Source organism: Xenopus tropicalis, chromosome 7 (assembly GCF_000004195.4).
Source record: "Xenopus tropicalis strain Nigerian chromosome 7, UCB_Xtro_10.0, whole genome shotgun sequence".
Taxonomy (NCBI): Eukaryota; Metazoa; Chordata; class Amphibia; order Anura; family Pipidae; genus Xenopus; species Xenopus tropicalis.
In genome coordinates, this window is record NC_030683.2 from 77762477 (window position 1) to 77776909 (window position 14433).

The 14433-nt window shown below is 36.5% G+C and overlaps 1 protein-coding gene across 1 annotated transcript in view; it reads right to left on the bottom strand.

Annotated features, from left to right (window-relative positions):
* The window catches only part of LOC100127873 (glucuronokinase 1), a 58719-nt gene that overhangs the window by 16165 nt on the left and 28121 nt on the right, over window positions 1-14433 (bottom strand). Inside the window, exons 7-14 of the mRNA XM_002940385.5 lie at window positions 11912-12068; window positions 11171-11248; window positions 9714-9805; window positions 7599-7704; window positions 4945-5024; window positions 4028-4096; window positions 2539-2599; window positions 1063-1079 (exon numbers count right to left, since the gene is read on the bottom strand). Coding sequence (XP_002940431.2) covers window positions 1063-1079; window positions 2539-2599; window positions 4028-4096; window positions 4945-5024; window positions 7599-7704; window positions 9714-9805; window positions 11171-11248; window positions 11912-12068 — 660 coding nt within the window. The remainder of the gene's footprint in view (window positions 1-1062; window positions 1080-2538; window positions 2600-4027; window positions 4097-4944; window positions 5025-7598; window positions 7705-9713; window positions 9806-11170; window positions 11249-11911; window positions 12069-14433) is intronic.

The window sequence follows — 14433 nt, forward strand, 5'->3', positions numbered from 1 at the left end:
GATTTGATGCATCCCTAATAGAAAGGGGTAGGAAAAAAAAGAGGGCAAAGAAGATAATGGGTGTAAAGAGAGAGCAAACTAGGAATAGAAGGATGTGAATGAATGAGGGAGAAGAGATAAAAAACAAAATAGAAAAACGGAAGATAATAATAAACAAGAGAAAAGGGGCAGAATAGAAATACATAGGAAAAAAAATAAAAAGGGATAAAGATAACAGAAAGAAAGAAGTGGAAATAGATCTAGAACAATAAAAAGAACAGCACAGATGAATAAGTATTATAGAGAACACATGAATGAACACATGTTTAAATGTATTTTATTTTATAGTTTGTGACATTTACTTTGGGATCTTTTAAATTTAAGTTAACTGGAGATTCTTATGCTTACGTAACAATGATGAGTTTCCATCAGGAATCTCTGCCCCCAAAAGTGAAGATGAAGATTTTAGAGGACACTTATTTTGAAAGGATAACTGCCCATAGGATATATACAACCAAGATTTTATTCAACATTGAAAAACAATGTAGATAATAGGGGTCATTTACATTTGAGAACACAATGAGCAAAGTGCAAACAATGCCACAATCTGCCATTTTTTGCACATTGCACACTTTATTTCACTCCATTTCAGCATGCCCTTTAAGAGTGCTAAGTTAGGAATCACTTTATCCAAGAGGACAGGTGGAGACAGGGAGGGGGGGGGGGCCCTCATCTGTCCACTAACTTGCACATCATTAAGACATATACATAAGGGAGTGGCAGCAAATGCAGGCCACAACAGGGGCAATGTACACTGCTCCTCACACCAGAATTAGGAAAAGAGTACAACCCCTTCTGCGGGGCAGGTGTTTACTGGGTGAGCACTAAGGGGCGTGCTCTTGCGCTCCTTACCACTCTAGCATTTGTACCCAGGGGGAAAATATTCTAGAAAATTCTAAACCTTTGTGAGACCTTATTGAATCAAATACAATCTAATAATCATGAAAAAATTGTAAGAACTGACCAAATAATATACATCAGAATACCTTTTTCACAAACACAAACAAAAATACAATGTATTACCTGCTTCCAGCCAAACCCTGTAAAATGAATATAAACATGTAAATACAAAGTCTGGCTAATACAGGTAAATATGCTCAGTGAAAATAATTTGATCTGTATGCAGTAATTATAGCATGAACATGGTATTATCCTGGTTGGAATGTATGATCCTTTGTTATTGCCCTTTTTCATGTCCTTCTTTTGAGATTTTTGTTTCAAATCATACCGTTGAAAGGAAAATAAAACTGTGCAGAATGAAAACAGCCAAAGGTATAATGGTGCTACAAACCATTTCATGAGGATTGTACTATTAATTAAAGAGCAGAGTTTTTACCTAATGTCCTATCTACATGGAACATTGCTAGCTACTTAGATGCTTTTAGATAACTAGCACTGCATGTGGACTTGTAAATCTACATGCTTACTGGGGATTAAATTTAAAACCATTTCAAATAGAAGGCTTGCATGCTGAAAATAAATCCTAAAGGAGGCACCACGGTGCTTTAAAAGGGTCTCTTTATCCTGTCAGCAGTGATTGACAGCTTCAGAGGAACATACTGAGTATTGATTTATAGACAAGGGGAAGAGACTAGACGGCTAAATGAAAATAGCAATCTTGCTGTGCCTTTATGGCACTTGTTTCCTCGAAACCAGTTAAGAACCCTGTAAATTTGTAGCCAACATTAATAACAATATCAATGAAATATATGAACAAGGTCTATACTGAAAAATAAAACCTAATAAAACCATTAAAAAGACATGAATTAGCTATTTTAGGTATAATTCAATGCATATAATCAAAGTCGTTATGATACTTTCACTATAAACATATAAAAACATATAAAGACCCTTATACATGGGGCTTTTTTGTGCATTTGACACATGGGTTTTAGCACAGCTAAATGCATAAGCTAACTATATTCTGCCTGGTTGTACCCAGAGCATTTAGGTCTGAATTTAAGTCATGTTCCACAGCATTATCTCACATACCTCATGTTATTTTTGTATGTGTTTGATGAGTGTTTAAAATACAATAAAATAGAAAAAAGCATGGTGACCTAAAAAAAAAATCAATTATTATATAAACAAATACATATATATGTATTTTCACTCATTCATAAATTTCAACAGATACACTTGTAAAACCCCTTTAAAGACCCTAGGTGTCTTCATGTCAACACCATGTATAGGTATGGGATCTGTTATCCAGAAACCCATTATCCAGAAAGCTCCAAATTAGAGGAAGGTCATCAACGATAGACTCCATTTTGATAAAACAATTCAAATGTTAAAAATTGTTTCCTATTTCACTGTAATAATAAAACAGTACCTTGTCCTTGATCCAACTAGGATAAGTATGGTGATCCAAATTACAGGTACCATACCTCTACATGTATTAGGCATTAAAGCATGTATTAAGCATAAAATGATATGGCTGTAAAACCAATAACCACTATTCAATGCATTTTAATCTGAGGTTAGAAAAGAAATACGCACCACTTGCCTTGGAATGTTGACATTGTACTTTAAAGTAAAATTCTGTTTAGAAAGGGCAATCCTAAATAAAAGAGGAAGGATTTAGATATCAAGATATGGGACCATTAATGTTCCTTTGCAATGTCTACAAGAATATGGCTAATCAGTTTATCACAGGAAATTCTGATGTAGATTTCTGCCTGAAGGTAATAGGCACATTTTTGTACTTGAATAATAATGATAGATTCACTAAAACATGAAATGAAAATGATGAAATTTAATAAACTGTACTCCTAAAAAATATATTATTAAAGGCATCTTGTTTGCAGGAATGGACCAGGAATAAATGGGGGAAGGGATAATGCAGAGTGAAGGGATAAAAGGACTTTTACTGCAGGCTAATTATATTGAGGACATGGTGAGGTGAATACAGAATATATGTATGAACTACAGAGAATCTACAATAGATTGGCCTTTTCACCAAATCCCTAACACTATAAAATCCCTAAATTATATTCAGTTAGTAAACCACATCACCAAGGGGCACATTTCCTTATTGTTGTAGACCACATCTGTCCCATGTTCTACTCAATCTGTATTATGCCATGCCACACCATCAGGAGCTCAGTCCATATGCTGTTAGAACTGGTTTGAAGATTATATTAAGCCAGTTATCCCCAATTAGTGGCTTGTAAGCAACACGTTGTTCACCAACCCCTCGGAAGTTGCTTTGAGTGGCGTCTAAGCATGTGCTTATTTTTAAATTCTTGGCTTGGAGCAGGAGAAAGGGTGAATTTACAGCTTCTATAGTTTGCTTCACCCAGAGATCTCCAATAAATGCTTACATACATGCATCAAATGCCTCAAACCTGAGGCTCATAGTTAGTATTACCTTCTGCATCCCTTTACTCCATAAGTAGATGAGGGCCTTAACTGGAGGCCTGTGGCCTTGCAAGTTTGTTTTTACAGCCTAAAGGCTCACCAAAAATTTCAATAACTGTGATGTATAATATTATTACAGAGTGATCTATTACAGTCTAAAATAAAGTAAAATAGAAAAGACTAACTACTACAAAGAAGATGGGCACCACTAATTTAAATTATGAATCTGCACCCTGGGCATGACTAGATGCAAACAAATGAAAGCCCACTAAATACTTTTTTTAGTGTCCCGGGGTGGGGAAAATGTAACAGATTTTTTTGTTTTCTTACAATAGTGGAGATGATTTAGATCATTTACCAAACTATAAATTCCCTTGTGCACACAAACACAACAAATATTAAGGCCCCATGCTAACTATGTTGTTAAAAGCTATTTGAATCCCATCCTGCATGTGACATTTAATGTAAAACTGAAGTGTCTCCTCTAGTGAGATACAAAAAGATTATTGAATTGGCATTTAGTTGTTGCAGCAAAAAAATAGTGGGCTGTGCCACTAAGCTAAAAAGCTAATATCATTAAAAAAAACAAAAACAAATCAATGTATTTCACACACACATTTAATCTTACCCCTTTTCAGAACAGAACTGATAAAACTTCTTGCATGTGGCCTGCAACAATCTCAAGCCCCCCAAGTATCTGAAAATTAAATAAGAATACAGGGTTTTGTATACATTTTATTTATAAAGCTCTAAAAGGATATGCAGTGCTGTACAATCTGTACTGTACAGCTGTGCAGTACTTTTTAATTATAAATATTACCAACATCTGGGAAGAAGACAGGCAGTTTTGAGACATCACCCCTCACATTTTTTTAGGGGGGCCACTATAAGTGACTAGCTACACTAACAAACTTTCTCCTGTTTGGTTGGTCTGCAGTAATACCCTACATTTAGCATTTTAATAAGCTAATATTGTTGAGGAACTACTCCTAACAGAAAACAGTTTTTTCCAGAAAACAGTTACTTATCTGACTGCCACCATAGGGCACAGTTGGTGTTCATTTTCTCAAAATCTCAATTTAGTACCTCTGCACTTGCCCTTTTTTCAATGGAAACTTCTCAGATCTCTGCCTTTTTCTCTTCCACACCTGCATTCCCTCTCTTTGGAATTACTGTAAAATGAAGTATTTCTTCTATTTGGGAAAATAAAATATTTAAAAAATATATAACTGCAAATTTTCTACAACACATAAAAAGTGAATTACCCCATTAATGTAATTCTCATCCCTTAATGTCCTGGGGTAGGTATATACAGAAGCAGTTTCTGGGTTTGGTGTCTGTTGTGACTTTTACTTCTAAGATACTAATTTACAATAGAACCTGGCTTCCATCGGATTCATAACAGAACACAAAGAACTCTACAAGCTCTTTACATACTCCAACTTTACAGAATGTAGAGACACTCTAACTCTTCATATCGTATGCCTATGCCTTTTAAAAACATAGAGTAGATAAATATATAAATACAATGTCGTGACTGCTTACCCTTCTTTTCTGCTTATGTAGTATAAATCCAGTAAGCTACCAAATTCAGTTGGATCATTTAATGGATGTGGAACCAGTACCTGTTTTAATATAAACAAAACAAACATTTTTTCTTACAAAACATCAAACTAACATAGGGAATAGTTATATAGTAAGAAAAAGTGTTCTTTATTTTCTCATAGTTTGACATAAATAACATGCTCCAAAACATAACAGCCTTTAAAAAAACTAAGTAATTAAGTAATCACCACCCTCAGTTCTTGGTACACATGAACATTACTTGTAGAGTCCCAGCTACTTAGTGGCGATGATAGCTGTTTAAGATGCAAAGGAGGATAAATACACATATTGGCAAGAGATCAAGCTCCCAGTCAACCAGTGGGTACAGTGCTAAGAACATTTCAATGCTGACCGAAAAAAGTTCAGGCATAAGGAGGCAGGTTCACCCTGTATTGTGGTGGTGGGGGGTGGCAGAGCAGATCATGTTTTGACTAGTTTGCATTGCATGAGGCCTATACCATGTTACATTAGTAGCAACAGGTTTATTTTATAAACACATTTACTTTTGTAGTTAAACAACAATAGTAAGGTAGTAAGATAATAAGATAACTAAGATAATGAAACTTCTAAGGATTGTTCCATGTTTAACAACTGAAGGGACAATTCACTTAAATGGAACTAATGTGGATTAGAGAATAGTGAAAAGACGGTTTTCACAGCTGTACTAATTAGATTAAGTCTAAATCCCAAATCATCAAATAAATACCTGAATAGTCATTGATTAACAAGCAAAAGGAGCTGCATGAGAATTTGTGCACACGTACAGCCTTCAAATATCAAATAATGGCCAACATCTTGCATGGCTGGCAACTAAGGATTATAAAATAATCCATAATTTGTCCACTTTGAAGTTTTTAAGAGGTTTATTCTATTATTCTACAAGAACATTTTGTGTTAATTGCAGAAACTAGAGCTTTGGTTACCTGTTCTGCTGCAGTTAATCACTATGGTAAAGTTAAAAAACCCAAATTCTATTATTTTAATAAAACATCCATACCTGTTATAAATGCATTTAAAAATCAGAGCTGTCAATCATATATTGCCTGTCCTGCCTTTATGCCTCAGGCATAATGGCAGGGCAGTCAGTTACTTTCACTTTCCATTCAGCACTCCCTAGATGTTACTGCACACCTCTCTTTCCCCCTACCTCCTCACAGGCTATAACTGTGTATCCTGTGCATAGGCATCAGGTGCCCATTCTGGTGCATACACAAGATTTTGGGGTGATGCAAAACTTGCCTTAATAACTGTGCCCACAATATGGGCCCTGAATGCTGTGTTTGTGAATCCAAAAACTGAAGACAGCTAAATATAAATATTCTATATAGTGCAAGTTAAGTTTATTTTGCTCAGCTAACATGATAGAAAGGGTTTTAGAATTATTTCTTTGGGTTACAGATCCCCTGTAAAATACCCATAAATTGATTTCAGCTAAAAAATAAGGTTTAGAACTCTATAATGTCAAAGCAATGTTCACCAGTAACTGGCAAAACTGTAGGAGCTCATTCAAACAGCAGGATTTGAGAGAAAGAGTATTAAAAAGTAGATAGGGAAAAAATATGGGTGACTGGAGTGAGAAACAAAATATATTATTCTAATTGTTAAATGCCCATGTATAACAGTGGTAACAAGTGTGCCAGTTTGTAGCTGTACAACTGTGTATAATTTAGGTAAGTGGAGAACATTGGACTTGAAGGTTGAGCTACACAGTGGCATTTTCATCATTCATTGAGGCTTGTGATTGACTAAGTCTGGATGCATGCTCAATGCAGGTTATTGTAGCAATAAAGGAAAAAGGGTTTCTGGTTCTCTCTGCCAAGATGCCCATGGATTTAATTCAACTGTCCCAATTTTCTGTGCTTGACAATGTTGCCCATTAGTAAGTACACAAATAAAAACTAGAAATATGTAGACATTTATTCTGTTACCTGTAATAAAAGACTGGGCCAAAGCAGACAAAAAATTATTTAAAAATATCAAATAGAGGTCTAAATCATGAGAAAAATTATAAATCATTTTAACATACGAGCTGTTTTACAATAAAGTATTATCAATAGGGCAGCATTCAAAAAGCATAAAGAGAAGCATATGTCAGGAAGAGGAGTCATTAGCACTGATTAGAATTCTATGAAGGTATCAAAAGCACCTCCTCACACTCTAAGGTAGGATTCCGTTTAAGCTGTAAGCTTTGAACCAGGCTAAAAGCAATCTTTAAATGAGGACATCACTACCACAAGGACATACTCTTGACGAAGGAAACAATGTACAGTCAAGTTCTAATTCCAAATGTCCCTGGGAGATCATCATTTGCTTTAGAGACTTTATTATGGAGAATGATTCATCTTGCTTTGATGAAATGCAGATTTACATCTTTGTCACTTATCCGGTGCTTGTTAGAGGAAAAGTCTCATAAAGCATATTAGCTTTCTGAGTGTTTGATACAAGCTGCATCACTGAACAACAAACAGCTTCTCATTTCCTGTGGAAAGTGAATGCACTTTTATCTCATTTAGAAGCAGATTAAGTGTGATGAAAAGGTTTACATTTATATACACAACAAAAAGCACAACACAAAAGGCATCATTTTTAATTACCAGGTTTTTGCTCTCAGATATGGTAACTTCAGCCCAAAAGTTAGCAATTGACATAGAAATTGTCTTTCCAAAGTAGCCATCAGATGGATTCCCAATTATTCCAATTCTATTTAAAAGAAATGTAGAAGCAGAACACTTAAAACACTAAAATTTGAAATGTCAAAAACATAATTTAATACAATGCTGCTGCTTTAAACAATTTCATCAGACATGCTACCCACAATTCACCAATTAAACCAAAACCCTCATTTTACCAGCTTTAATAGCTTGAAGCAATTAAAGGGATTGTTAACCTTCCAAACACTTTTCATAGCTTAGTTATTTTTAGATAATACAACAAAAATAAATAATTTTATTAGTTAATTTCTATTTTTTATTTTTGCCCATTTTTCCAGTGAAGTTGAAACTTTAAAGGGGTCCTGTCATCTGGACATAAAAAGCTGCAAAGCTGCAATTTTTTCTAATTGCAACCATTTTTCCTATTAGCGACATATATTACATCCTCCATATGTCTCACTTTTACTTTTCATTCTGCACTTCTTAGATGTCACTGCCCTTCTCACATTTCCGCCTCACTGTATGGGGTATATTTATCAAAGAGTGAAGTAAGAGCTAGTTTCTAAAATGAAATTCCTCCACTGTCTATTCATTTCTAAGGCATATTTATCCAAGGGTTCACTGATAAATACCCTTAAAAATCCCATAGAAATTAAAGGAAGGTGGCAGAATTTTACTCTAGTGGACTGTGACAAGCTCTAACTTTACTCATGATTTTTTCAACAAAAGATAATGCCTTAGATCTTTCCCTACTCAGTTAAATTAAGGAAACTAACTCACACCCTTCTCAACACAAACATAATATCAAAATGACTGTTGTTAAAGAACCAGGCTTCCATCTGACATTAAAAAAAACATCACCCGGTGACTCTTGCTTTTTAACCTGGAATAGGTTTATAGAAGCTACAAATAGTGACTTTAGGACCCTGCCAACACCCCTGGATTTTTGGATACAATTTGAAACATTACTGGGGAAATAAGCATTTATCCCTCACCTTTCCCCCTATCGTATCTAAGATGAGGAAAGGGGTTTAAAAAGTATGAATACTGGATTTTAGAACTGCAACAGGGTCACATGAGTCTAGGAACATTAGAAATTCCTCCATCTATTTAGATTCAGTGAAAAAATGTTGATAAAATCTAAAGCAGGTCTGTATGCCTCAGCCGATAAAAAAGAAGTGCAATAGAACTGGAACAGATCATAGGTCAAATTTAAAACAGCCTCTTAAAGAGATACCAAAACTAGAAATAAAATCTTTTTTTTACATCTATGATAACATTATATTTGCATACTATTTATAATTTTCCCACAAATAGTATTTGCCCGAGGCAAAATTACCTATCTGATCCCCTATGTTCCTCTATGAGGGGGCAGCCATATTTGTGCAGCAGGAGTCCGTTAGCATTAGAAGCTATAACTGACAGGTTGATAAGGGACAGTCAGGTTGATAAAACAGTCAGGTTTAGGGGCTTCAAGTAACAGTTACTTACAAAAGCAGCGCTATCAGCAAAAATGTATCAACGTGACATATATGTAACTTTTAATGTACATTCATATTTTGAAGAAAAGTTTTTTGGTGTCAGTATCAATTTAATGTATCAACTTATACATGCATAAGCATGCCATAGTTTAGCAAAGTAAAAAAGTAATGCATGCATAGTCTAGGATTTAAAAATCTTGCAAATGTTCACATATTTTTGATTGCTTTAGGGACTGTGCATTTAACCAAGCACTTAGGGCTGGTCAACAGCTTACTCAGTTTTACATATTTGCTATACATAAAATTATGTCACACTGGACAATGATTAGGCTGATAAACTAAAAGCCTAAAAAAAATACGTAGCAATAGTCAAGTGAATGCTGGTGTCTGGCCCTAGGCCAGACTAGAGGCACTGAGGTGACAGCCCAGTGCAGTGCTATACTATTTGTAAAGTACATTTTACATTTGGATTTACTACTAGAAAATTATCTCCAAAAATAAAGTCATTTATAAAGAGGACAGTTAAATTAGAGCTACTGTAAGTCAATTAAAAAGGTATATATTTGGCATACTGTACCTTGCATATGCTCGACAAGTGATTGCTTTAACTTTAGGTTCATTTTTTAATGTAGAATAGTGAGCTAGCCACTTTGTGTAATCAGGCAGCCCCTAGTAAAAGATAAGTAAATGTTTCATATATTTCATATAGTGCACAACCCCATGACTATGTTCAGTAACTACATTACTGTGCAAAAACTGAAGGGGAACTTCACCTATATACTGTAACAGAACCAGTGAGCATAGAAGGATAAACAATTTTAAAACCAATGATCGTTAATTTGAATGTCATTTTCTTTCACTATGCAAAACAGTTTTTGGGTGCAGATACCCTTTAAAAACTACCTATCTATGTCATAATACTTCTAAAATGTATTCCAGTGGTAGGACCAAAGGCCACAGCTACACTAGACATTTTCTCCTTTTGACTGAAAGGCAAGGCATGGGCTGTTGGGATGCTTTTCATTAGTAGACACTGGGCATCTCTCTGAGATGCAAATAGGTGCAAATTTTACAGCTAAACAACCTTTTTAATTTGACTGAAAACTAAATCTTGGGGTAGATGCAGAGCCCAGTCCTTGCCAGCTACAGTTTACAGTCCACTCTACGTGCATGTTGCCGTTTTGTATGCCAACACTGACAGACTTTCTGAATGGTAACACCAGTCATAAATCAATTTTAATACTCACAAGCAAATTGTGTGTTAATGTGTATATTCAGAAAATTTGTGTGTATAACATTATACAAAATATTTTACTTTATCAGCTAAACATTATATACAATAACCGATTATACTAATCAGACTAAGAGTATATCCTTATTTTGTATAGATTCACCATGCTATGTCTTAAATTGTCACAAATGCACAAAAGGATAATTGGATCCTTTAGACTATGATCCTGAGAGGGTTGCATGCAAGTTGGCAAAGTTACAGTGATCCTCAGAGAACATCAGGGTGCTATTAGATAATGAATACATAAAGAATAGTGTTTTGCAGAGAGAGACTGCATAGAATTAATTATACCTTAAAACTGTGATTCTATAAGGTGGTATTCATATAAATAACATTCTTAAATAATACAGTTCTTTTAAATATACTTATGCACAGAAGGGCCTAATGCATTAAACCTAGGGCAGCCAAACCTCGGGCCTGGTCTGCCTTGATGTCACTGCCTCCAGGTAAGGGAACACTACCAAGCCTGGTGAATATTACAGAAGAGAAGTGGTGGGAAGGTAGAGGATAAGGCCACCAAGGATGCTTTACAAAGTGACAGCCATCAGCAATTTTAACTTTTCTTGTTATTGAAGACTGCCTTACATAAACAGTATACATATAATTTGCATTTGTGTTTCCACTGCCTGACAGTATAATTAATTGTGTCAATTTCTAATACGTAATACTATACCATAGTGATACAAACCAAAATACAACAGCATGCAGTTCAGTTTTAAAGCTCTAGCAAAGAAGGTGCTTACCACTTGCCCGATCAGCTGAAAGCCAGTAGGTAGTTTCATCCCATACACTGGAACTTTAGCAGTGTTTATAAGCCATTCCTTAAAGTAAAAAATAATTTTTTGTACTAATACATTATGAGAAGAATAGACAAAAATTAAGCATCTTTAAAGCTCCTGTGAACCTTTTTTGTTTTGTATACTATCATCAGAACTGATAAGTTAATATGGCATCTACACAGATAGAATTTAGTATCTGTAAGCATAATACCACTACTACATGCTCTGGAGAGGAGTGGATGGATGCTCTGCTTTCATCTACATCAGAAAGCACAATAGTAGATGAAAAATGAGCTTCGTAGACTTGGTTTCTTAGCAAAGGTAGCAACCTGTAGATATTTTGACAAAAATGGGTGCATATAATCTAGGGTTAGGTTTGTGCAACCATCATTTTTTACCCCAAAATTTGATGAATATAATTTAGCAAAATAATGATGAGATGTAGCCCTCTGCAATGATATCTTCTTTGTAAACACTCTACTGCATACTTGCAAAAATAAAATCAAATTAGAAAAGCCAATCACCTAGATTCGGGAAATAACATTAAGGGCAATAGCAAATTACTGAAATCAATATGTGTGCCCTTCCCATAAGAGATATTAGTCACCAATGAGACATCACACTCTCTGCAATTATGCAATACAATCCTATAAAGATTCACATTCCACAAGGAGAAATACAAGAAACGTTTTTTTAATGACTTACCATGTACTTTCCTAAAACTCTATCTGCTGTATCTGGGAACTGATTCAAAAAGGTTTCCAGTGTATGTAAGCTCTCTTGTTGAAAGCAATAAAAGACAACACTTGCCAATCTTGAGGAAGTTTCTCCAAGCTGAGGTTTTTCAAAAAAGTGTTTGATTCTGTTACAAGAAACGTAATATGTGTCAAAATGTAAAACAAACACACACATTCACACTAAAGCATTCCATCACATTTCTGCTGTTGGTCAATATATATGTATGGATACACATTTCCCAAAACTGAGCTGCCACTAAGTATAACACTGTGCTGGAATATCAACAGTGACTTTAATGCAACCTGAATGTTTTGGGGGTTTTTTTTGTTTTATTTTAACAATGTACTGCTTGTTTTATGCTTGTGTGGTAGATTTACATTTTTTTCCACTTGATCTATTACAAACTGGAACTAAAGCATAAAAAAAGAAACAAGAACAGAATACAAAGAAAACATGCACTCTGTATATTCTAATAAACAATTTTGCCATCATCATCCGCATTACCAATGTCTTTCTTGAGCTGTTGACATTAGAAATGTCATTACTGGAGGGAGTGTCTTTCTTTGTAGATATGTGCCCTGGGGTCAAACGGTATGTAAGGCGGAGAATATGGTTAGTGCAAAAGTTCTAACCAAGGTAACCAGACCTCTGAGTATTTATCCGGGCAACCACGTCTGGTTTAAATCAATTTATATTATAGTAGAGCTTGGTCTCCTATATTCATCAGGGCTGTGGAGTCGGAGTCGGAGTCAATTTCTATGGGATTCTAGGGAAATCATTAGGAGTAGGAGTATAGATAAAATTGTCTATCAGTTTATTATCAGTTTAGTTGTGTTTTAAGTGCCCCTTCCCCCCTGCCCCTTCCTGGATGTATAAAATACATTAGCACAGTGCTGTCCAACGTCTGCGGTGCCGAGGGCCGGAATTTCTCGCGCATTCATGGTGGAGGGCCGCTAATGGAAGCCAGTTTTGACTACTCCCCCTTTTAAACCACACCCACTTCAAACCACACCCATTTTATCACAATGGTGGTAGTGCAGCTAAAACCCAAAGGCTTGGTCCTCACTGCAGGGATATCAACCATCATTCATATGTGAAAAATTATATTATGTCATATTAAGACACACCCTAAAATCCATATGACTCCTCCTTCCCTGTGGATAGCACAGCAACCCCCAGCATATAATTACACACCTTAGGGACCATTTAATGGCTATTTCCAACTGCTAACAAACTCCCAGAACAAACCCCTGCCAGGTTCACCTCCCACAGGCAGCATACGCTACCTGTGTGTGCCATACTCTGCCTGCCCTATGATGCCTGTGTCTGCCATATGCTGCCTGTGTGTGCCATACTCTGCCTGCCCTATGATGCCTGTGTCTGCCATATGCTGCCTGTGTGTGCCATACTCTGCCTGCCCTATGATGCCTGTGTCTGCCATATGCTGCCTGTGTGTGCCATACTCTGCTTGCCCTATGATGCCTGTGTCTGCCATATGCTGCCTGTGTGTGCCATACTCTCCCTGCCATATTCTGCCTGTGTGTGCCATACTCTGCCTGCCCTGCCTGTGTGTGCCATACTCTGCCTACCATATGCTGCCTGTGTGTGCCATACTCTGCCCTACTCTCCCTGCCATATGCTGCCTGTGTGTGACATACTCTGCCTGCCCTGCCCGTGTGTGCCATACTCTGCCTGCCATATGCTGCCTGTGTGTGCCATACTCTGCCTGCCATATGTTGCCTGTGTCTGCCATACTCTGCCTGCCATATGCTGCCTGTGTGTGCCATATACTCTCCCTGCCCTATGCTGCCTGTGTGTGCCAAACCCTCCCTGCCCTATGCTGCCTATGTGCCATGCTCTGCCTACCCTATGCTGCCTACACACAGGCAGCATAAGCCAGGCAGTACATACTATGTCTGAGGTGTGAACAGACGAACAATGGAGGTGATTGTCTATGAAGATTTTCATTCATCCAGGTCATGGTATATCTAGTATAAATAAATTTAAAGCAACTGGACCAATTTTACAGGCAAAAACATGGCTGTGCAATGGGTTCACCAGTTTCTCCCATTGTAGCAAACTTGTATATGGAGGAAATGGAAAGGAAGGCCCTACTCACATTCAATGGAACTACACCAAGTCACTGGTTCAGGTATGTAGATGACACATGGGTTAAAATCAGATCCAACAAAGTGGCGGCCTTTTCAGAACACATTAACTCAGTGGACAACAACATCAAGTTCACAAGGGAGGATGTCCATGAGAACAAACTTGCTTTTTTGGACTGTCTGATATCCATTCAAGAGGGGGGTATCTTGAAAACAAAAGTATACAGGAAACCCACTCACACGGATCAATATCTGTTGTTCGATTCCCACCATCCGCTGGAACACAAACTGGGTGTCATTAGAACTCTACACCACAGGGCGGAAAGTGTGACAACTGATACAGAGTCCAAGGACAAGGAATGTAAACATCTCAGAGGAGCA